This window comes from Mustela erminea, chromosome 10, assembly GCF_009829155.1.
Source record: "Mustela erminea isolate mMusErm1 chromosome 10, mMusErm1.Pri, whole genome shotgun sequence".
Taxonomy (NCBI): domain Eukaryota; kingdom Metazoa; phylum Chordata; class Mammalia; order Carnivora; family Mustelidae; genus Mustela; species Mustela erminea.
This window is the reverse complement of record NC_045623.1, coordinates 75,908,175-75,930,257: the sequence shown is the minus strand read 5'-3', so window position 1 is coordinate 75,930,257 and position 22,083 is coordinate 75,908,175. Positions and strand designations below refer to the sequence as shown.

The 22,083-nt window shown below is 44.9% G+C and overlaps 1 protein-coding gene across 13 annotated transcripts in view; it reads left to right on the top strand.

The window, feature by feature from the left end:
* The window catches only part of ST3GAL3 (ST3 beta-galactoside alpha-2,3-sialyltransferase 3), a 194,873-nt gene that overhangs the window by 9,361 nt on the left and 163,429 nt on the right, over window positions 1-22,083 (top strand). For 3 of the 13 annotated variants that reach the window (XM_032303247.1, XM_032303245.1, XM_032303246.1), the window contains exon 2: window positions 16,934-17,078. The exons of the other annotated variants lie outside the window; for them this stretch is intronic. In XM_032303247.1, coding sequence (XP_032159138.1) covers window positions 16,964-17,078 — 115 coding nt within the window. In that variant the 5' untranslated portion in view covers window positions 16,934-16,963. The remainder of the gene's footprint in view (window positions 1-16,933; window positions 17,079-22,083) is intronic. 13 annotated transcript variants of the gene reach the window in all.

Here is a 22,083-nt window from a genome sequence, read left to right as displayed (position 1 = left end):
GAAGCAGGCTCTCCACCAAGCAGAGAGCCCGATGCAGGACTTGATCCCAGGACCCTGAGATCATGACCTGAGCTGAAGGCAGAGGCTTCAACCCACTGAGCCACCCACGTACCCCGATTATTATTATTTTTAAAGATTTTATTTATTTATTTGACAGACAGAGATCACAAGTAGGCAGAGAGGCAGGCAGAGAGAGAGGGGGAAGCAGGCTCTCCACCAAGCAGAGAGCCCGATGCAGGACTTGATCCCAGGACCCTGAGATCATGACCAGAGCTGAAGGCAGAGGCTTTAACCCACTGAGCCACCCAAGCACCCCTATTTTATTTTTTTAAAGAAGATTTTATTTGGGGCGCCTGGGTGGCTTAGTGGGTTGAGCCGCTGCCTTCGGCTCGGGCCATGATCTCAGGGTCCTGGGATTGAGTCCCACGTCGGGCTCTCTGCTCAGCAGGGAGCCTGCTTCCCTATCTCTCTTGCTCTGCCTGCCTCTCCATCTACTTGTAATTTCTCTCTGTCAAATTAATAAATAAAATCTTTAAAAAAAATTATTTATTTATTTATTTATTTATCAGAGAGAGTATGTGGTAGACAGAGAGAGAAGCAGACACCCCACTGAGCAGAGAGCCCGACGTGGAACTCTATCCCAGGACCTTGAGATCATGACCTGAGCCGAAGGCAGAGGCTTAACCGACTGAGCCACCCAGGCGTCCTGAATTGTTGTTGTTCTTGTTGTTTTTTTAAATTGAAACATAGTTGACACTTCATTACTAAGTCTTTAAAGTATGTGAAAAGTAAATTGTAAGGCAGCTATTCTTAAGAGTTTTTGGTCTCCAGACTTCTTTGTAAGTTTAAAGGTTATTACCCCAAAGAACTTCCATTTTTGTGGGCTTTGTCTATTGGGATTTAATGTATTTTTTTTAATTGTTTTTTAAAAATATTTATTTCAGAGATCACAAGTAGGCAGAGAGGCAGGCAGAGAGAGAGAGAGGAAGCAGGCTCCCCGCCGAGCAGAGAGCCCGATGTGGGGCTCGATCCCAGGACGCTGGGATCATGACCCGAGCCGAAGGCAGAGGCTTAACCCACTGAGCCAGGCGCCCCGGGATTTAATGTATTAAAACTTACTGAGAAAATTTCAAATTACAAGAATATCATCATACATTCCATTAGCTGTGAGGACAGTGATGTTGTCACTTGTCATCGTATGTTATGTAGCCTCTGGAAAATCTGCTGGACCCTTGTGAGAAAATGAAAGTGAACAGGCAAATGGTGTCTGAGAATTATTATGAAAATAATTTTAAACTCGTGGATCTACTGAAAGGGCCTTGGGGACCCTTACAGGTCTCTGGACCAGTTTGAGACCTGCCAACATATAGATATAAGAGTTTTTGTACATGACACTTGTATATCTTTTTGGCAACAAAATGAAATAAGGTGGAAATACTCCTAAACATCAGTTTTTGTTTTTTATTTTGTTTTTTGCTTTTTGTTTGAGAGGAGATGAGGGGCAGAGGGAGAGGGAGAGAAAGCGAGCATCTTAAGCAGGCTCCACGCCCTATGTGAAACATGATGTGGGGCTTGATCTCACAATCCTGAGGTCATGACCTGAACTGAAATCAAGAGTCTGTTGAAAACATCAGTTTTCAAAATGCACTCAGTATAGATTTTTTTTTAAAAAGTAACTAGTTTCTAGCTTTGGTTAATAACATGTTCTCTAGGGGCACCTGTGTGGCTCAGTGGGTTAAAGCCTCTGCCTTCGGCTCAGGTCATGATCTCAGGGCCCTGGGATCGAGCCCCGCATCGGATTCTCTGCTCTGCGGGGAGCCTGCCTCTCCCTCTCTCTCTGCCTGCCTCTTTGCCTACTTGTGATCTCTGTTGAATAAATAAATAAAATCTTTTATAAAAAGTTAAAAAAAAAAACAACAAAAAACATGTTCTTTACCTTGAAAGGACAGTTATGTGAGTACTTTTGGAAAATCTGCTAAGTAGCATACTGCTAACAGATACTTGCCATTGCCAGTAATGGTCAGCAAACTGTGCCTTTCATACCAGAAATCTTTTTTTTTTTTTAAGCTTTTATTTTATTTTATTTATTTATTTTTTATTTATTTATTTTTTTATGTAGGCTCTATGCCCAGCATGGAACCCAGTGTAGGGCTTGAACTCACAACCCTGAGATGGAGACCCAAATTGAGATCAAGAATCTGATGCTTTGGGCGCCTGGGTGGCTCGGTTGGTTGGACGACTGCCTTCGGCTCAGGTCATGATCCTGGAGTCCCAGGATCGAGTCCCGCATCGGGCTCCCAGCTTATGGGGAGTCTGCTTCTCCCTCTGACCTCCTTCTCGTTCACGCTCTCTCTCACTGTCTCTTTATCAAATAAATAAATAAAATCTTAAAAAAAAAAAAAAAGAATCTGATGCTTTACCGGCTGAGCCACCCAGGTGCCCCTTCTTTCTTTCTTTTTTTTCTTTCTTCCTTTTCTTTCTTTCAGATTTTTGTTATGTTTTTTAAGTTTGTTTATTTTTGGTAATCTCTGTACCCAACATGGGACTCGAACTCACAACCCCAAAATCAAAAGTGGCACGATCCACCCCCTGAGCCAGCCAGGCAGGCAGGCCCATGTTTCCTAATGATGTACTTTTCACTCCCAACAATAGAACAATATAATGACATCTGTCACTAAGTCTTAATATGCCATATTGCTTCAGGGTTTTGTTTTGTTTTGCCTAAAAAAATAGAATGTTGCGTTTCCAGTAAATGTTCCCCTATGTATTTTTTTTTCCTCATCTCTTTCCTTGTTCACCAGAGAAACAGTTTCTTGAATTTAAAGTTCTTAAATTCTCATACATGTTTTTATGGTTGTGCTCCATGCTCTGTGCTCGCACGCTGCACACAGCAGGGGCCGGGGGCTGCCGGGCTTGCTGGTGTCATTGGAACCCTGATGTGCGTGCCCGTGTGTGAGTGTTGTTACTGACTGCTTTCAGTTTATGGTGTTTTAGGATACATGGCCATCTCCCAGCCCCCTTCAACACCAGCTTCCACTCTTTGATCTCAGCTGGCACAGGCGAAGGAGGGTTGTCTCTTCAAACATTCCGGTTGAATTTTCTCAAGACTGATTGCGTTCAGTGTTTTTAATCTTACACACAGAATTTACCTTTTCCAGATAAAACATCATTACCGCAGCCTTGTCCCCAGGACACCATTAAGCAAAACCCCCTTAAAACCAAACCTTAGGGCGCCTGGGTGGCTCAGTGGGTTAAGCCGCTGCCTTCGGCTCAGGTCATGATCTCAGGGTCCTGGGATCGAGTCCCACATCGGGCTCTCTGCTCAGCAGGGAGCCTGCTTCCTCCTCTCTCTCTCTCTGCCTGCCTCTCTGCCTACTTGTGATCTCTCTCTGTCAAAAAAAAAAAAAAAAAAAAAAAATCTTTAAAAAAAAAAAAAAACAAACCAAACCTTAACAGCTCTTATTCAGAAAGGGTCATTTTGTTCACTTGTTTATTTTTTGGGTAAAAACAAAGATGAACTGAAGATTGTGTTCCCTTGGATCCCTCTGCACCTACCTCCCGCCACCAACCTGGCTTTTACTCAGCTGCTTCTGAAGGGAACATCCAATCGGAGATCAAACATTTTTCAGCCTTCCACTTCTGTCTTCTATATTTATAACCTTGGTGGATATCTAATTTCTACTTAGAAAGTCACTGACCACCTGTGTTACAGGAGTCTGGGTCCAGTCAGGAGAGAGAAACCACATGGTACTTTTAGCAGGTAAACTTAGTGTAAGATTTATTAATTGTAACAAGGATTTGGAGTAACATGAGATCAGCTAGTAAGAAGGAAAGAAAGAGGGGCGACTGAGTGGCTCAGTGGATTAAAGCCTCTGCCTTCAGCCCAGGTCATGATCCCAGGGTCTTGGGATCGAGCCCCACATCGGGCTCTCTGCTCGGCAGGGAGCCTGCTTCCTTCTCTCTCTCTCTCTCTCTCTGCCTGCCTCTCTCCCTACTTTTGATCTCTGTCTGTCGGATAAATGAATAAAATCTAAAAAAAAAAAAAAAAGGAAAGAAAGAAGCACATGAAAGGATGCTCAGCACCATTAGCCATAGGGGAAATAGGAAGTAAAACTATAATGAGACACTTACCCTCACCCCAGCTCTCTCTGATTATCCATTTTTTATATATATATATATATATATACACACACGTGTGTTTATGTATTATATATAATTTATATATTATATATAATTTATTATGTATTTATAATAATATATGTATATTGTTTCATTTGCTTGGTTCACACCCACTAGGACAGCTATAATCAAAAAGACAGATAATCACTAGTGTTGGCACAGGTGTGGAGAAATCAGAACTCTCATACGTTGCTGATGGAAACTTGAAATAGCTCAGCTGTCATTTCCTCAAACAGTTCTGTGTAGAGAGTTACCGTGTGACCCAGGCATATATCATTCCTAGATGTACCCAAGTCCTCTAGGTGTGTACCCAAGGTACATGCCTGTAGGTATATACCCAAGAGAAATTAAAAATTTATGTCCATATAAAAATTTGTATATTGGTGTTCCTGGAAGCATCATTCTTCCAGAAAGTGGAAATAACCCAAACGTCCATCAACTGATAATTGGATAAGTAAAATGTAATTTATGTTCATATGATGGGATGCTATTTGGCGCTAAAAAGAAATGCAGTCCTGATCCATGCTACAACGTATGTGAACCTTGAAAACATCAGGCTAGGTGAAAGGAACCTGTCGCAAAGGACCACACAGTGTATGATTCCATATATGTGACATGCCTATAAACATTTGCCTATTCTATAGAACAGGAAGTAGATTAATGGTTGCTTAGGACTCAGAGAATGGGAGGTTGGGCAGGGGGTGGCAGCTCAGGGGTGCAGGATATCATTTTGGAGTAATGGGAATGTTCTAAAATTGATTGTGGTAATGTTTGCACGACTGTGTGAAAATACCAAAAGCCATTGAAATGTCTGCTTTGAATGGCCGAATCGTATGGTACGTGAAGGATACCTCCATAAAGCTTTTCTAAAGGAGTAAAGAGAACCCCAAAGGAATCTAGGTGTAGCACATACAAGGCCTGGGGCTGAGAGAGAGTGCTCAGTGAAGAGCTCCCCAGTCTACCCCACACCTGGCGCAGGCCGAGATACAAACTTTGGGGTGCAGTGGACATTACGATGGCTCACTGGGTCACCGATGAGTTTCTGTGATGCTGCATGGTGGGACTGGCTGGAAACCGGCCTTCTTGGGGGCTGGGGTCTCTTTGCACAGAGGGGTCTCACCAAGGGCACTCTGCTATACAGCTGCCCAGCCTGGGCGTTGAGGGCCGCTGTTGGCCGCTGTTCATCGCTTATGGCTGGGCACTGGAAAAGCCAGGTGTGCTGTTGGAGCCTACCCGGTGGAACACACTGGAACCCAGAAACAAAATCCCTTTTTCCTCCAGCATGGGCTCTCTAGCACCTTCTACTGACAGAGCTCGTATCATGCCAACCGGCAAAGAAAAAAATGCACAAATAGGCCCGGGCTCAGATCCGTCGTGACAGAGCAAGCAAACGGGGTGACTATAGAGCGGAGAGGCAGTAAACCTGTAACCCACATAGGAGTCATGGGGATCTCAGGAGCCCCCGAGCTTTTTAATTCCCTTTGGGGGTCCCAAGGTTATCCTTGCCCCTAGGCTGCTGTGATTGGAGAAGCCAGGACACTGTGTCTTTGAGTCAACTCGCCCTCAGCCCAGCTCTTTCTAGTCCATTTTTACATCTTTTTCTGTTCTGTATGCCCGGTTCTCTTTTTCAGATACCAGTTATGCTTACGCTGGATCTCCTATAACTACTGTTGCTGCACGTTTTTGTTTTGTTGTTTGCATTTGTTTTAGTAATCCTCTTACACTTTTGCTTTTTTCCGTTTTTTTTTTTTTTTTTTTTTTTTTTTAAAATTTTATCTATTTGAGTGGGAGAGAGAACGTGCGCTTGTGAGCGTGAGTAGGGGAAGGGAGAGGGAGGATCATGACCTGAGCGGAAGGCAGATGCTTAACCAGCTGAGCCACCCAGCTGCTTTTTCTTGTTTTTTTTTTTTTTTTTTTTAAATCCACCTTCATTTCCTTCTTTCCTTTTTAAAGATTTTGGTTATTTTAAAGTAAACCCTACACCCGACGTGGGGCTCAAACCCACAATCCTGACATCAAAAGCCACAGACTCCACACCCCCTGAGTCAGCAACAGGTCCCGTCCCCACGGTTGCTTTCATGACTCTTACCGTCTTTTCAGCAACGACCACTTTGTTGGCTACCGCTGAGGCTTTCATTTCCGTGATGGTGTTATTTTTCTTGGTTTACGCTTCCTGAATGCTTATTTTACTTTATTTAGAAAAATGGCGTTGTCTTAGTGTTTTTTCCCTGAGCTCCCCCTTTCATGTCTGCTCTTAGTTAGCTCGTGTTCTTATAGAGCCAGTTGGGAGTGGGTGGGATTAGGATAGTCTCTGTTAATGATCTTTATCTGTTCTGTAACCACACTTTTTCTGTCCTGTGGTCTTCATCTACCATATTTTGCCCCAACCGTCCCCATTCCTTTCTTCCACTGTGTTGTAGCATTTCTCATTGGATTTTCTGTACTAATTTCTTTTCATTGCTATTTTGATTTAGTCTAGCACGTCTTCAGATGCAAAAAGTTACGTGACTGAAGCCAGATCACTGGGATTTGAACCTTGGCTTTGCCATTTGCCAGCTCTGTGATCTTAAACAAGACAGTTCAACCTCTCTCTGCCTCAGTTTTTTCTGTAGGTAATGGGAATGATAGATAACCTCATAGGATTGGTGAGAAGATTCAGTGAGTTAAATCGTTCAAAACTGTTAGAACCGTGGTTGGTCCACAGTAAGTGCTATATGAATATTAACAATATTGACTTACCCCGCTCACTAACTTGCTATTAGAAAATGCACGTTCCTCTGCATAGAATAATTTAACATATTGCATATTAATTAACTACTTAAATCTGGCTAGTCATGCATAACAGCTGAATAGGAGCTGTGCATTCAGCAAAAACGTTTTGTTAAAAAAACTGATGAGCTTTGGGGCGCCTGGGTGGCTCAGTGGGTTAAAGCCTCTGCCTTCAGCTCAGGTCATGATCCCAGGGTCCTGGGATCGAGCCCGGCATCATCGGGCTCTCTGCTCAGCAGGAAGCCTGCTTCCTTTCCTCTCTCTCTGCCTGCCTCTCTGCCTACTTGTGATCTCTGTCTGTCGAATAAATAAATAAAAATCTTTAAAAAAAATTGATGAGCTTTTCAATAAATTTTTGGGGGAAGCTGGATAATAAATAGCATGGTATATAATAACTTCTCATTAGTTTGCCTCAAAAATATTCACAGGAGTCATGCTTTGTGGTTTTTGCTCTGCATACCTTTGTCATACCCGAGTTTATATCCATTATGGCTGATATTTGAAGGTCAGCAAAATTCCGACATCTTATTTTATTTTTAAAGATTTTTATTTATTTATTTGACAGAGAGAGAGAGAGACAGCGAGAGAGGGAACACAAGCAGGGGGAGTGGCAGGCTGAGGGAGAAGCAGGCTCCCCGCGGAGCAGGGAGCCTGATGTGGAACTCAATCCCAGGACCCTGGGACCATGACCTGAGCTGAAGACGGATGCTTAACAACTGAGCCACCCAAGCTCCCCAAATACTGATGTTTTAGTCTAAAAATTGTTGCCAGGTATAGTTAAAAAAATAACCATATTGTAGGGTGTTTTAGAAATGACAGGTGTTTGGTGCAGTTTTTTCCCATGAATCCAAATTTTTATATGATTTTTCTTTTTATGGCTAAATAAAAAGAACCTAGCATAATAAACCTTTGGTCCCTTTCGTTCTTTTTTTTTTTTTTTAAAGATTTTATTTATTTATTTGACAGAGAGAGATTACAAGTAGGCAGAGAGGCAGGCAGAGAGAGAGAGGAGGAAGCAGGCTCCCCGCCGAGCAGAGAGCCCGATGCGGGACTCGATCCCAGGACCCTGAGATCATGACCTGAGCCGAAGGCAGCGGCTAAACCCACTGAGCCACCCAGGCGCCCCCTTTGGTCCCTTTCTTTGAGCATCCTGTAACTGACCAAATAGTCAATCAGTGAGCCGGTCACTCTCGAAGACCTACCAGGGATACAGGGGTAAACAACGTCGGCTGGTCCCTGCCTGCATTAGCCCAAATATAAATGTTAAACAAATTACTGTAAATACGCGTAAGATTCTAAGTGCCCTTCGAACTGGGATGAGGATAAACAGCTGCTGTGGGAATTTGTAGCAGGGAGGCCTAACCTGAGGTGTGGAGACAGGTGAGGCTTCTGTGCGGGATTCACCTGGAAGCTGCGGATTCGAGGCTGAATGGGAGTTGGTGCATTGGTGCAGGAGGGTCAGGACAGCGTCAGCCTGACCTTGGGAAAGAGTGAGGGGACCGGGAAACACTGAGAGAGCGGTCGTATTGTGGACCGGACCCCTCTGGGGGAGGTGGAGGGCCTGGAGAGAGGTGTGGGAAGAGGTGGGAAGAGGTGAGCAGGGGCCAGAGCATGCCCAGCACGCCCAGCCTTACAGGCCCCGTTAAGCAGTTTGGGCCCTTACCCTCAGGTTAGCGGGACATTTGCGAAGTTTCAGCCTGGGAGTGAAATAAAGTCACATCGGCTGCTGTGTGGAGAGTGGGAGGCTAACCAGGGAGCTGTAGTAGGAGCCCAGCCTGAAGGTTCGAGTGACTTGAAATGGGACAGTGGCAGTGACGTTGGAGGGATGGATGCATTCCAGAAGGATTTCGGAGGTGCAGGTCACAGGACTCGGTGACTGAGCGTATGTGGAGGTGAGAGCGAGGAGGGTAGTGTTGAGGATGACTTCCAGGTCTCCGACAGGAGCCCCTGTGAAGGTGTCGCCTTTTACTTGAGAAAGAGGAAGTTTGGGGCATCTGTGCAACATCTAGATGGTACTGTGGAGTGTCCCTACTCCCTAAGTAGACGGACATGGGACTCAGAAGCCGTTATCTGGATGGAAGAGCTCAAGTTTGGGCTGGTCAGCGTAATGACAGCAAATTAAATTACAGAAGCGGAGCGAAATTGCTTCGGGGATGTCTGCAGAGTGGAAATGTTAGGACAGCCTCACACAGGACCCCAGGCTTCTCTCCTCATGCAGCATTGCTGTGTGTCCGTACGTGCACACAAATCATGCCTTCAGGATGTTATGTTTTGGAATGTGTACAGCTTAGATCGTGTCTGGAATTGGGACATGTAATTAGAAATACAGTAGTTTATTCTTTAAACACACACTTCTCAAGTGTTGCTATGTATGGGCGCTGTGCTAGTAGGCGCAGGTGATTCACAGAGCTAAGTTATAGATCATGCTTTCAGGTGGTATACTCCTCCTTTGCAGAGACAGGAGCGGGCACGGTGTTTCATAACATGCAGGTAGGCATGGGACGATATGGGAGCAGACATGGAGTATAGGAAAGTAAGGAAAGCTTCCCAAGGGAGGTAAGACATGAACAGAGCCATAAAGATGAGCTGCCAATGGTCGGCAGAGAAGGCAGAGGAAGGGCCCTCCCACTGTGCTGTCCTGTCTCTCTCAGTCGCAGATGCCACAGAAAGGTCAAGGCATTGGAGGATAATCCTGTCCATTAGGTTTGACAGTTAAGACGTCAGTGGCAAACGTAGTGACCCTCTAGGGCAGGGTATGAGTTTGATCGTCTTAGTGTGTGTATACCCCACCCCCCATGCTCCGCATAACTCCTAGCACTTAGTGTTTGCTGCGTCAGCTCTGGACAGAAGAGGGACATCTCTTTCCCCAAGATGAATACACGGGAAGGGAATGAGTCTGGATTGCTGCATTCCCTCGACGGCCCAAACGGGCTTACTGCAGTTTTCTTTACCTGTGTGATTTTTTTATGGCTGTGCAGGGAGGCCAAGTGAGCTCCTACAGCCTGAACAATCGTTTAAGTATTAATCTATTATTAGTGTTTTTATGTTTTATTCTAGTCCTTTTCTTTACTTCTTTTTTACTTGTCTCTTTTCATTTAACAGTGTATCATAACCATTTCCCCATGTCATTAAAATGTTTTCATAAATTACATCTTTTTTTTTTTCATAAATTACATCTTAAGTGGCTGCCACATCTCTCATTTGGACGTTTATTTGAACATTTGAGCATGTGGTTTATTTCTTTTTCTCTTGAAATAATTTGAAGTAATTACAAAAAAGTTACAAAAATACCACAGAGAACTCCCGTAGAGCCTGCAGGCTCGTTTATGGCAGAGTCTGTGGGATGGCTCCGTCGTCAGGCTCCTCTCCCCTCCTTTGTAATTAAGAAGCATCCGGTGGGCGCATACTTGAAGACTGTACAATACCCCATTTCTCGAAATTCTACCCTTTAACTTGAGCATTCTTCGATGCGTCTTTAGCTGAATTATTACTGACCTGGTCCCCAAATGGTGACTTTCTGATTACATTATTCCTTCTGCGTTCATCATTTGGCATTCTGCTCTAAGGGAGCATTCTCTCCTCTCCTCATTTATTAGGCTCTTCTTTCATGGGTTGTAATCCGTTATTAGTGGTCTGAATTGTTCCAGAGCTGACCATTAGGAGCCTCTCCACCGGCTGCTTTTTCTTTCTGACACGGCCTCACCCTCTGAGTCTCTTCTTGCTTCCAGGCACCGCGAAAAAGCCCAGCCTTGGCTTGTTTGTGCCTCCTTTGCCTCGGCCGTGCAATCGGCCATTCTTCCAGGGATTCCCTGGTTCCCAGTAGGGGAGAGCCGTATTTAAAAACCAAACTCCAGGTGCCAGATGTGCTCCTTGGAATTGAGGCATGCCTGCTGCTAGGTCCTCGTCAGTGACTGCCGCGAGGGAACATATTGCAGGTATCACACAAAGGCACACACACTGTCTTTTCTCATATTTTTGTCTCTTTATCTACCAAAACCCATCCACTCACACCCATCCCTTCAACTTGAGTACAACTCCCCACATTTATTCTGGTGTTTCCCTTTTCCTATTTGCAACTCCTGTTTCTGTCATTGAGAAGTCCGGCTCCTGCCTCAGTACATTTACTTACTCGGTCAATTCCAGTATCGCGGGTTCCCACACCCCCAGGACCCTTCATGATGGCCTGATGCCCCACGCCTCTCTTCATTCCACGTAGGCATGCCTGCCTTGATTGGTGCCTAAGGCTTGATGGCTTTTACATGAGATTATTCAGAAAGGAAGACCGGGAGAGAGCTCATGCCTTTTGGCTGTATCACCCTCCATTCTGGGGGTATATACCTTAGCTTATTCAACCCCTATTGAAGGACTTACTCTCTCATATCACAAATAGTGCTGCAGTGAATAGCCATGTGCACAAGTCATTTTGAATTTTTATCCATATGTCTCTGGGATAGTTTCTTTTTTTAAAAAGAATATTTATTTTAGAGAGAGGGAGAAAGAGAGAGCAAGAGGGAGAGCGAGCAGGGGGAGGGGCAGAGGGGAGGGAGAGAAAGAATCTCAAGCAGACTCTGCACGGAGGGAGCACAGAGCCCAGTACAGGGCTCCATCCCAGCACCCTGAGATCATGACCTCAGCCAAAGTCACAAGTAGAACACTCAACCGACGGGGCCACCCTGGCACCCTTGGGATAGTTTCTTAAAAGTGAGATTATTGGTTTAAAGGGCAAAAGCACGTGTGATTTCGTTAGCCATGGCCCAGCCCTTCCCACCACCAGGCCGAGTGAGACCCATTCCCCCTACAGCCTCAAGCTTTTGCCTAACAGCGAGTTTGAAAGTTTATCTCTTTCTGAGTCTTGAGTTGTTCTTTTCCTGGTGTTGAAGGTTTTGACTTATTTGAAGCTCTTACTTGGTTCTTTGTATGCTCTCCACTTTTGGAAATCGGTTTCCTCTTTAGGTTCCTCTTTGGAAAAGGATCTGGAAGAGCCTTTTCTGTAATCGAAAAGATAGAAGTAAAGTAACAGACTAGTTCAGCCTTCTCACTGTGCTGCTTGCTGAATGCATGGGTTAAATCTGTGGACTGACCCATGGTGCTATGTCTGCTGGAGCTTTAGGTCTTGGTTATGACCAGGCAGCTCAGGTTGTCACGTCTGCCTTCAGGACAGGAAGGAGGGGGTGGGGCTGGGACCAGCCGCCTGCCTAGAGGAAGGCTTTCCAACAGGCTGCTTACAGCTTAAATTTGTTACCATTGGAAGCACCAGATGGGATACAGGGTCCTTTATGTTGCTGGAACTGCAAGTCTCTATTTTCTTTCAATTTGAAAACTTTCTATGTTATGTGCATAAATATAAAAATTAAAATTAAAAATAAATACACTAATAAGAAGATTGTGAAGAACACCCCCCCTCCACTTTTCGGAGGTAGCCATTGTCTACAGTTTGGTGCATATTAACTATGGACTGAATATGGAAGCTTAGTTTTCAGTATTCCTGTTGCCCTTGTTTGTGATCAGTATGTGGCCATACGTACACGTTCGTTACTAGTATAGTATACTAGTATAGACTATACTAGTAGTATACCAGTATAGACTAGACTAGTATATACTAGTATAGACTAGATGTTTTTCCCCTGTCAGGACAGACAGCTGTGCCCCATTCTGTCTGGCTGGTACATCATACTTTATACTTGTTCTCCTTGTGCTGGTGTCTGACCTTGAAGAACGGCATCATCTGCGCTTCCTTGCCTTCTGGCTTCCCGTTGGAATCAGCTGATAAAAGACACTGAGGGATCAGAGGGCGAGTGCTTAGAGAAGTCAGAGCATTTCTTACTCGCCTCCGCCCCTTGCTGGGGCTCCAGGAGCCACTGTGCCCTCCATAGCACCGCTCCTGATGGCCAGCCTCTCCTTTCCAGGGACACCCTTCCGTCTCTTGCTCTGTCGCCTCAGAGGCAGGAGTAGCTTCCTACACGGAGAGTCCTGGGTGCTTCACCACCCCTGGCTGGTTCCTTTAACTCTAATCACATAGCTATAAAAAACCCCATGATTCACTTCCTTTGGTTAATTCCTCTGCGGGTGCCATCTGTTTCCTGCCAGTACCCCCACTGATCTGGATGTCACTGCATAGACGTACCATAATTCATCTGTTTGGTTCCCTATTGAGGGACATTTGAATTTTTTCCCAGTATTTTGTTCTTAATGGGTGTTGCTAATGAACATTCAGGTACACATCTTGTAAAGTATTTGTTGGAATGTTGCTGCCAGAAAAAGTCACCGAAATGGAAACGCCCGGTGGAGGGGCGTGACTCTTGTAAATTTCAGTAGCTGTTGTCCAGTTGCTCCTGAACGAGTCCACCAGTTTCCCTTTCTACAATGTGTTGTTTGATTTTTTTTTTTTTTTAATATTAAAAAATCATAGAGTGTGGGGCACCTGGGTAGCTCAGTCGGTTAAGTGTCTGCTCAGGTCATGATGTCAGGGTCATGAGGTCAAGTTCCACATCAGGCTCTGCGTTAAGTGTGGAATCTGCTTAAGATTCTCTCTCCCCCTCTCCCGCTCTGGCTCATGCGCTCGCTCGCTCGCTCTCTCCCTCAAATAAATAAATCCTAAAAAAATTTTAGAGGTAAGGCTTGTGACTTACAACAAATAACTTTAACTTAGAAGGATATAAAGGAAAAGCACTTCCCATTGTTTCATCCTGTTTCCTGGAATTAACCACATCAGCAGTTAGCTGTGTATCCTGTCGTGGTTTTTTTTTCTTTATGAAATTTATGTGCTTATCATAGAATAAACTCATGTATAGATAGATAAGGTAAATTCATTTTTATGTGCGTGTGTGTGTGTATCTCTATCTGTCTCTTCTGAGAGCTCATTTGTAGACTCTGCTCTACTGACCTATTTGTCTTTTCCTGCGCCAGTGCCCATCGATCTTAAGAATTACAGCTTTGAGTTTGTTTTGATATCTGGTGAGGCATATCCTCATCTCATTATTTTTTATTTAAAGAAATTTCTGGGCTCTTCTTGGGCATGAAGTCTTCAGATTAACTTTGGATTTAAGTTAAAACACACACACACACACACAAAACCATAGGTTTTGGCGAGTCAGACTGGAGTTACAGAGAACTGACATATTTCCAATATTGAAACTTCTCACTTAGGAGCCTGTTATGTGTCTTCATTTATTCAGGTCTCTTATGTCCGTTCGTAAAAATCTTGCCCGTTTCCTCCTGCTTGTTTTTAGATATTTTATAGATTTTGTTGCCATCAAGAGTGGAGTCCTTCCCCTTACATCTCCTCGGTGTGGCTGGCATAGTTTTTAAGAAGCTGTTGATTTTACCTTCTTTTTTTAAAATTTAAATTCAATTAGCCAACATATACGACATCATTAGCCTAAGACATAGAGTTGAGTAATTCATAAGTTGCATAGAACACCCAGTGCCCATCACATCATGTGCCCTCCTTGATGCCTGTCAGTAACCCCATCCCTCTACTCCCCGCCCCTCCAGCAACCCTCAGTTTGTTTCCTGTAGTTAAGAGTCCCTCATGGTTTGTCTCCCTCTGATTTCTTCCCATTTGTTTTCCCACCCTTCCCCTATGTTCCTCTGCACTCTTATATTCTTCATATGAGTGAAACCAGGTGATAATTGTCTTTCTTTGACTGACTGATTTTGCTCAGCATAATACCTTCCAGGTCCATCCACGTCATTGCAAATGGCAAGGTTTCATTTTTTGATGGCTACATAGTATTTTATTGTATATATGTATCACATCTTCTTTATCCATTCATCTGTTGATGGACATCTGAGCTTTTTCCACAGTTTGGCTCTTGTGGACATTGCTGCTATAAAAATTGGAGTGCAGGTGCACCTTAGGATCATTATATTTGTATCTTTGGGGTACAGTCGCTGGGTCATAGGGTAGCTCTGTTTTTTAACCTCTTGAGCCTCCCAAGAACCTAAGGATTTTTATGGGGCACCTGGTTGGCTTAGCTGGAAGGGCATTTGACTCTTAATCTTGGGGTTGTGAGTTTGAGGCCCATGTGGGGTGTGGATTACTTAAATAAATAAAACTTAAAAAAAAAAAAGCTGTTGATTTTTTGTAATTTAATCTTATAATGACCTGTGTATTAGTTCTAAAGTTTTTTTCAGTTGATTCTCTTGGCTTTTCTGGATGGACAGTTAAATCTGCAAATGATAACATTTTATCACTTTATTTATGGTATTTATATGTAATTTCATGTGTTATTTCCTGGCTAAGCTATCTGAGTGAGGTGGGGGTGGTGGGGGGTGGTCCTGGGAAGTCTTCTCCGTGAATGTTCCATTTCAGGTGAGCATCAGAGAACGTGCCACCAGTGAAACAGTGGTGTGGCAGAGAATGTCCCAGGCAGGCCTCAAGGGGAGAAATAACAGGGCTATGTTCAGTTAGTTGGAAGAAGAAAGGCACAGGACACAGACAAGGCTGGGAGGTGCAAGAGATGGTCATAGGGACACAGTCAGAAGCTGCTAGCAGTCTCTAAGGAGCAATGACTTCATTTTAAAGGGATTGAGAATATAGTGAAAGGTGTGTGAGGCAGAATGGCACCCCAAAGATGTCCACACCCGCATCCCTAGAATCCATAAATATGTTCCGTCATGTGGCTGAAGGGGCTTTGCAGATGCAGTTAAGGCTACAGACCTGGGGCGGCTCAGTGGGTCAAAGCCTCTGCCTTCCGCTGAGGTCATGATCTCAGGGTCCTGGGATCAAGCCCCGCGTCAGGCTCTCTGCTCATCGGGGAGCCTGCTTCTCCCCCTCTCTCTCTGCCTGCCTCTCTGCCTGCCTGTGATCTCCATCTGTCAAATAAATTAAAAAAAAAAAAAAAAAAAAGACTACAGACCTTAAAATGGGGAGATTATCCTGGATTCTTCAAGTGGGCCCAACCTAAGCACAGGAGCCTGAGAAGCCAAGAGACGTTTCTCTGACTGGAGGCAGAAGAAAGGTATGGTACGAGGGCCAGCAGAGAGCTTCCGAGTGAGAGGGACCTAACCTGCCGTGGCTGCAGGGGGCCACGTGGAGAATAGGAGACTGTGTGATCAGGAGCAGGGAGCTGGGGACCTTGGCCCTGCAGCTGCAGGGAATTGCCTTCAGCCAGCAGCTGGAAGGCAAATGAGCTTGGAGGTGGCTTCATCCTCAGAATCTGGAGTGGAGCCTGGCCGTATGGCCGGGTCTGTCTGGACCACCCCAGTTTATACCTGTAGTCCCAGTGTAACGATTAACCATACCCCATTTCCATCTCAAAACTTGAAGAAGATGAAGAGCTCTACGCATCCCCCCGCCCCCCTCCCCCCCCCCGCCCCAGCTCTATGCTGCCCCCTTGACTTTGGCTCTTGGGAGACCCCATGCAGAGAACCCTGCTGAGCCCCACCAGAGCTGGACTTCCGGACCGCCAGAACTCTGAGCCTCCGAGTCGATGGTTCTCTGTTTCAGCCACAATGGAACACCGACACAGAGGGGTTCGAGCAGGAGAGCAGTGTCTGATTTTGAGTTATTAACGGATCCATCCTACTTCTGTGTGGAAAGTGGATTTGGAAAGAGTACAGTGTGGAGGCGGGGAGCTTTCCTCTAGGACTGCAGTGGTGGTGTGGACTAGGGTAGTGATGGGGGGCAGGGGCTGTGACTGGGGACTTACTTGGCGGGTTGGGATTGCCAGAATTTGGTCATTGATTGGATGCCGGGGATGAGGGAGAGGAGGGATGCAGGGATGATTGCTGATTTCTGCCTTGGGTGCTGAGTGACTGGTGGCGCTATTTCTTGAGACCAGGACTAGCAGGTCGGAGGATGCCACGTGGGGAGCTCAATGGTAACTTCAGGTGGCTCTTCATTGTGGCCATTCTCCCGTACGCACTTATTTTAAGGTAGAGTGTATCACCAAGGTGATTGCTTTATCCTTTAATACCTAAATCGGTTTATTTTTTATATTTTTTATTTTTTTATTTTTATTTTTTATTTTTTATTTTTTAGGTCATGTAGGAAATCGTAAATCATGTGAAGATGGGACTCTTGGTATTTGTGCGCAATCTGCTGCTAGCCCTCTGCCTTTTTCTGGTACTGGGATTTTTGTATTATTCCGCGTGGAAGCTCCATTTACTCCAGTGGGAGGACTCCAGTAAGTATGGCCGCTCCAGCCCGCCCCCCGGGAGAAGCCCGGCCCAGAGCGCTCCCTGGGCACCCAGGGTTTGGGGCTGCGGGTCTCACAGATTGTTCAGAGACAGACAGTGAGAGGAAGCCACGCCCTCCTGCCTGGTGGGGACTCAGACCTTACCTGCCATTTCCGTTGCCGTAGGTTGATGTTTTTCAAAAACTGCATGCCATGGCGTATCCTTTTATGATTGCGGTAAAAACACGCTGTTCTGCCATAAAACCCCAGACCCTACCAGTAAGTCTAGTTTTTTGAAGGCTGTTCTTTTAAATGACTGTGGTGTCTTGCCAACACCCATGTGTCTTCACTGCCTTCGGCGTGAGGATTGAAGTCAGTCCTCTCCTGCCCTGAAAACAAGTCACCTCTACCTCTTCCTTTGAATTTTCACTTTTCAATTGAATATTGGCTTTGCTTTATTGCCCCTGAAGAAATTTTGCTTACCTAATTATTTTGCCCTTCCTGGCCCTGAACGTGTACCCGAGTGGAAAAAAACGGCTTTTTCTCCCACCTCCCCGTATCTCCTAATCCCTTTCTCTGGCTTGTACCTTCGGCGGCTGGGCTACACAGTGTTTCCCACCTAGCCGTCTGCTTAACTCTGACTCGGTTTCGATTCACCCCAGTGCGGCCTGTGGTTTGGTTTTAGGCTCGAGGTTGAAGGGCTCACTTTGGGCCGCATTGACCTTTGCATGTTCTCTTCTTGGAGGTAGCTTGAAGTGTCCCACAGTGGCCATAAGTAATTTGCCTTTTGGTTCTTTTTGTCTGATGGCTGTCTGAGCCTGGATCTTGATTCCTAGTGAATGTGATTTCTCTAAGATCGTTTTGTTTTTACAAACATCAACTGGATACCAGTGTAGAATTTACTCAAGAGTAGAGCTGGTCTCGGGGTGTCTGGGTGGCTCAGTGGGTTAAGCCTCTGCCTTCAGCTCAGGTCATGATCCCAGTGGGATCGAGCCCCACATCAGGCTCTCTGCTCGGCAGGGAGCCTGCTTCCCCTCCCCTCTGCCTGCCTCTCTGCCTACTCGTGATCTCTGTCAAAAAAATAAATAAAATCTTAAAAAAAAAAAAAAAAGAGTAGAGTCAGTCTCTAGGTGTGAGGTTAAATCTATTAGAATGAATTGGAAGAGGCCGCTGGCAACTGGCCTGCTAGTGTATTGAGACCTTAGTATGGGAACCATTCCAATTAAGTAGTTCACTTATTTCTTACCTGGCCCAAACTCCTGAAGCAGTTTCAAGCCAATTTTTTAAAATGTAGTGTTTATCTTTAATTTCTTGATTTATATTTGATGTTTAAGTGGTTCTTACATGCATAGCTTATAATTTTAAATAATTGCTTTGGGTTTCCAAAGTTTATTTAAATTTCTCTCATCCAGCTTATTTTTAAAATCAAGGAGACTACCCAGAATAAAGTGTTTTGTGTTGTAGGGGCCTGTTCAGCCAGAGCAGCCCCACCCCGGTTGAACCGCCATTTTGTTATAAAACTTAAGTTGACTTTGCCCACTGCCCCAGGGGAACTTACTTAAAAACAAGTCCCTAAACGAGTGCCAGGTAACAAAGTCCAAGTACAAGGGTGGGTCATGCCAGGTGGAGGTATTCAATTGGTGAGGGGCACATATTGTTTCCTAGCTACCAAGGAGTATGGGCCCCCGCCCTTTGGGAACCTTTTGGCGCCAATCCTAAAGGTGTGATAGGCTGGTTCAGATGTCTACTAGGATAAATTGTAATTCATTTGGTCACCTAGCATGACTGTGCAGCTTTCTCTGTATGTTACAATTTCATTGGCCACCTGTGTATGGCCAGGCCCAACCACGTGGCCCTTGCTCTATTAAAGTTAGTCCAAAAAGCAGGGAGGGGTTGTCCTCTCTGTAGGGGTGGCCTCCACCGGTCAGTTTGACGGTGGTTTGATTCCTGATGCTTGGCGCGAAATAAAGCTTTGCTTGACTTTTGCTTTGTATCAGTCTCGCTCCTTTAATCATGGACCCATTATTGGGGTACCCAATTTGGGGGGGACCCAACAGTGTCAGGGCCGTACAAAATTCTGTGGTGAAAGGCACTGTGTATATCCATAATGGATGGATTCAGCTATATTTGTAAAATAGATGGGAACAGATTCAAGGAATGGAGGTCTCCTTTTCTCTTGAGAACTACTGACCTGTAGACAACATACCTAAGAATTAGATAGTATTTTCCCAGAGAAGTTGAGAAGGACATTAACTTTATGGAAAGACTATTGATTTTAGGCTAGACAACTTAGAAATCTAAGTTAATTTACTTCTCAGGGCTCAGTTGGTTAAGCATCTGCCTTCCAGTAGGGTCATGACCTTCAGGTCCTGGGATCGAGTCCCACATCAGGCTCCTACTCAGCTGTGAGCCTGCCTGTTCCTCTCCCTTTCCCTCTGCTTTTCCCCCCTACTCTGCTCTCTCTCCCCTCTCAAATAAATAACTAAACTTTTAAAAAATTTGCTTCTCTAAACACGTGGAGATGCTGTTATCCCTGTTTTCCAGCTGAGTAAACAGAAGTATTGAATTGATTTACCTAAGTTGTACAGCTAATTATTAGAGCTGGAATTGAATCCTGATTTATCTTTATTTAAAAAAAAATTTTTTTTTAAGATTATTTATGTATTTGAGAGAGAGAGAGAGAGCACACATGCACAAGCAGGGAGCAGAGGCAGGAGGGAGAAGCAGGCCTCCTGCTGAGCAGGGAGCCTGACATGGGCTGGATCCCAGAACTCTGGGCCGAAGGCGGGCTCTTAACTGACTGAGCCCTCTAGCTGCCCCCAGTCTTTTAAAAAATTTTTAAGGGATTTTATTTATTTATTTTAGAGAGAGAGTGTGTGTACAGGAGCAAGTGGGAGAGACAGAAGGAGAGGGAGACAGAATCTTGAGCAGAGCTCAAGAGCAGGGCACAGAACCCTACACGGGGCTCGATCTCACAACCTTGAGATTATGCCCTGAGCCAGATCAAGAGTCTGTCAGGAGTTGGACGCTTAACTGAGTGAGCCACCCAGGCCTCGCCTGATCTGTCTTTAAGAAACCTATGTCCATTGTATTATTGAAAAGTACAGAAAGTACAAAGACTAAGGATAGGATTAAATTCTGTATTCTGATTGGTAAGAAGAGAGGGGAGGGATTCTGAGGAAAGGGTGGAGAACATCAGGAGGGTGGTGGAAAAAGAAAAAGGAGGGAGTAAGGGGAAGGGAAAAAAAGAAAGTGCCCCAGAAGTCGGGTGTGTGAGGCAGGAGATGACGAGGTGCTGTCCGTCACAGGCTTGCTCTGTTAGTTTAAGAATAGCTTTGTGCTTTCCTGTGAGTGAATTATCAGCTGACTAACCACTATTTGCATCTTTTGTTATTCCGATTTCCAAGCCTTTCAGATACTTGGCTTTGAATAGGTTGTTTTAGGCAGACTTACTGGAGCATATTGTTTTCTGTGCTGTCACAACGGAGGACAGGGTGCTGTGACTAAGTGTGATGGCTAACCAAGGCCCAGAAGGGGCAAAGTCCGCTGGAGGGAGCTCCGGAAGGCCTGGAGATGGCTGTGGGGGAGGGAGGGTTAGGCTGTGGTTGATACCGGTGCTGTGGCTAATGATGAGAACAGTGGCTTAGTGATGAGAGTCTCGGGTCTGTGTCCATCCTGTCATGAGAACGTCACATTCCCAGTTCCAGTCGATCCTCCTAGTGTAGATCAGTCATTGCTCTCCTGTCTTACAGACGTAGACGCTCAGGCTTCACAGAGGCTCAGTGAGAGTCTGTGTGTCTTCCATGTGTGGGCATTTACAAGTTTGAAATATAAATGTCTTTAGCATTATGTTTCCTGCATTTTTATACTTTTTGTGACTTACCAAGATGATGTACTGGAATTCCTTCATAATGCGGCGGTGGGGGGGGGGGTCTAGAGATTTCTATTACTAAATTACTAACTTAATAAGTAGTATATTCTTATTATGGGCCATATGCTGCTCTGTGTAAACGGGGTGTAAGATGCATAGGCCTTTATGCTTGTGGCCTGTAACACGAGAAAGAACTCAAACAGCTCTCACATGTTGCATTCTGAAAGAGACGTCTGTATGAAATGGCCCTTTTGGAGCATAGAATCCCTTCCAGATGGAAAATATCATGATTTCATTAATCCCAAGACATACTGTGGCAGGATGCAAACTGCTTTGTTTTGAGCTGCTTAGAGCTGTGCGTGGTCAAGTCTTGGTCAGATCGCTAGGACTTGGGTCAGATGCTTAACCTGAAAGACTTTAAGTATAAGATTGGTCTAGTTACCAACTTGTTTTTAAATCTATTTTTTTATTAAATTTTATTTTATTTATGGAGCCCAGTGCAGGGCCCGACCTCAAGACCCTGGGATTGAGATCAGGAGTGGAACACTCAACTGACTGAGCCACCCAGGCACAACCCCCCTCCAAAAGTGTTTTTAAAAGTTCTGTAGCTTGGGGTGCTTGGGTGGTTCAGTTGGTAAAGAGCACGTGATTCTTCATCGCAGGGTCATGAGTTCAAGCCCCGGGTAGGCATGGAGCCTACTTCAGACAAACAGACGAAACAAAACTGAGCTACCACCAGATATCTATGAGAATGGTTAAAGTTCAGAACACTGATAACACCAACTGCTGGTGAGGATGTGGAGCAGCGGGTCTCTCATTCATTGCTGATGGGAGTGCAGAATGGTACAGTGATTTTGGAAAACAGTTTGGCAGTTTCTTATAATACTAAAGATACTCTAACTCTGTGATCTGGTCACATTCTGTGGTATTTACCCAAAGGCGTTGAAAGCTTATGTTCACACAGAAACCCTGCCTACAGATGTTTATAGCAGCTTTATTCCTAACTGCCAAAACTTGGAAGCAACCAAGATGTCCTTCAGTAGTTGAATGAACTGTGGTAGATCCAGACAGTGGAGTATTGTCAAGCGCTAAAAAGAAATAAGCTATCAAGTTATGAAAAGACACGCAAGAGCCTTAAATGCA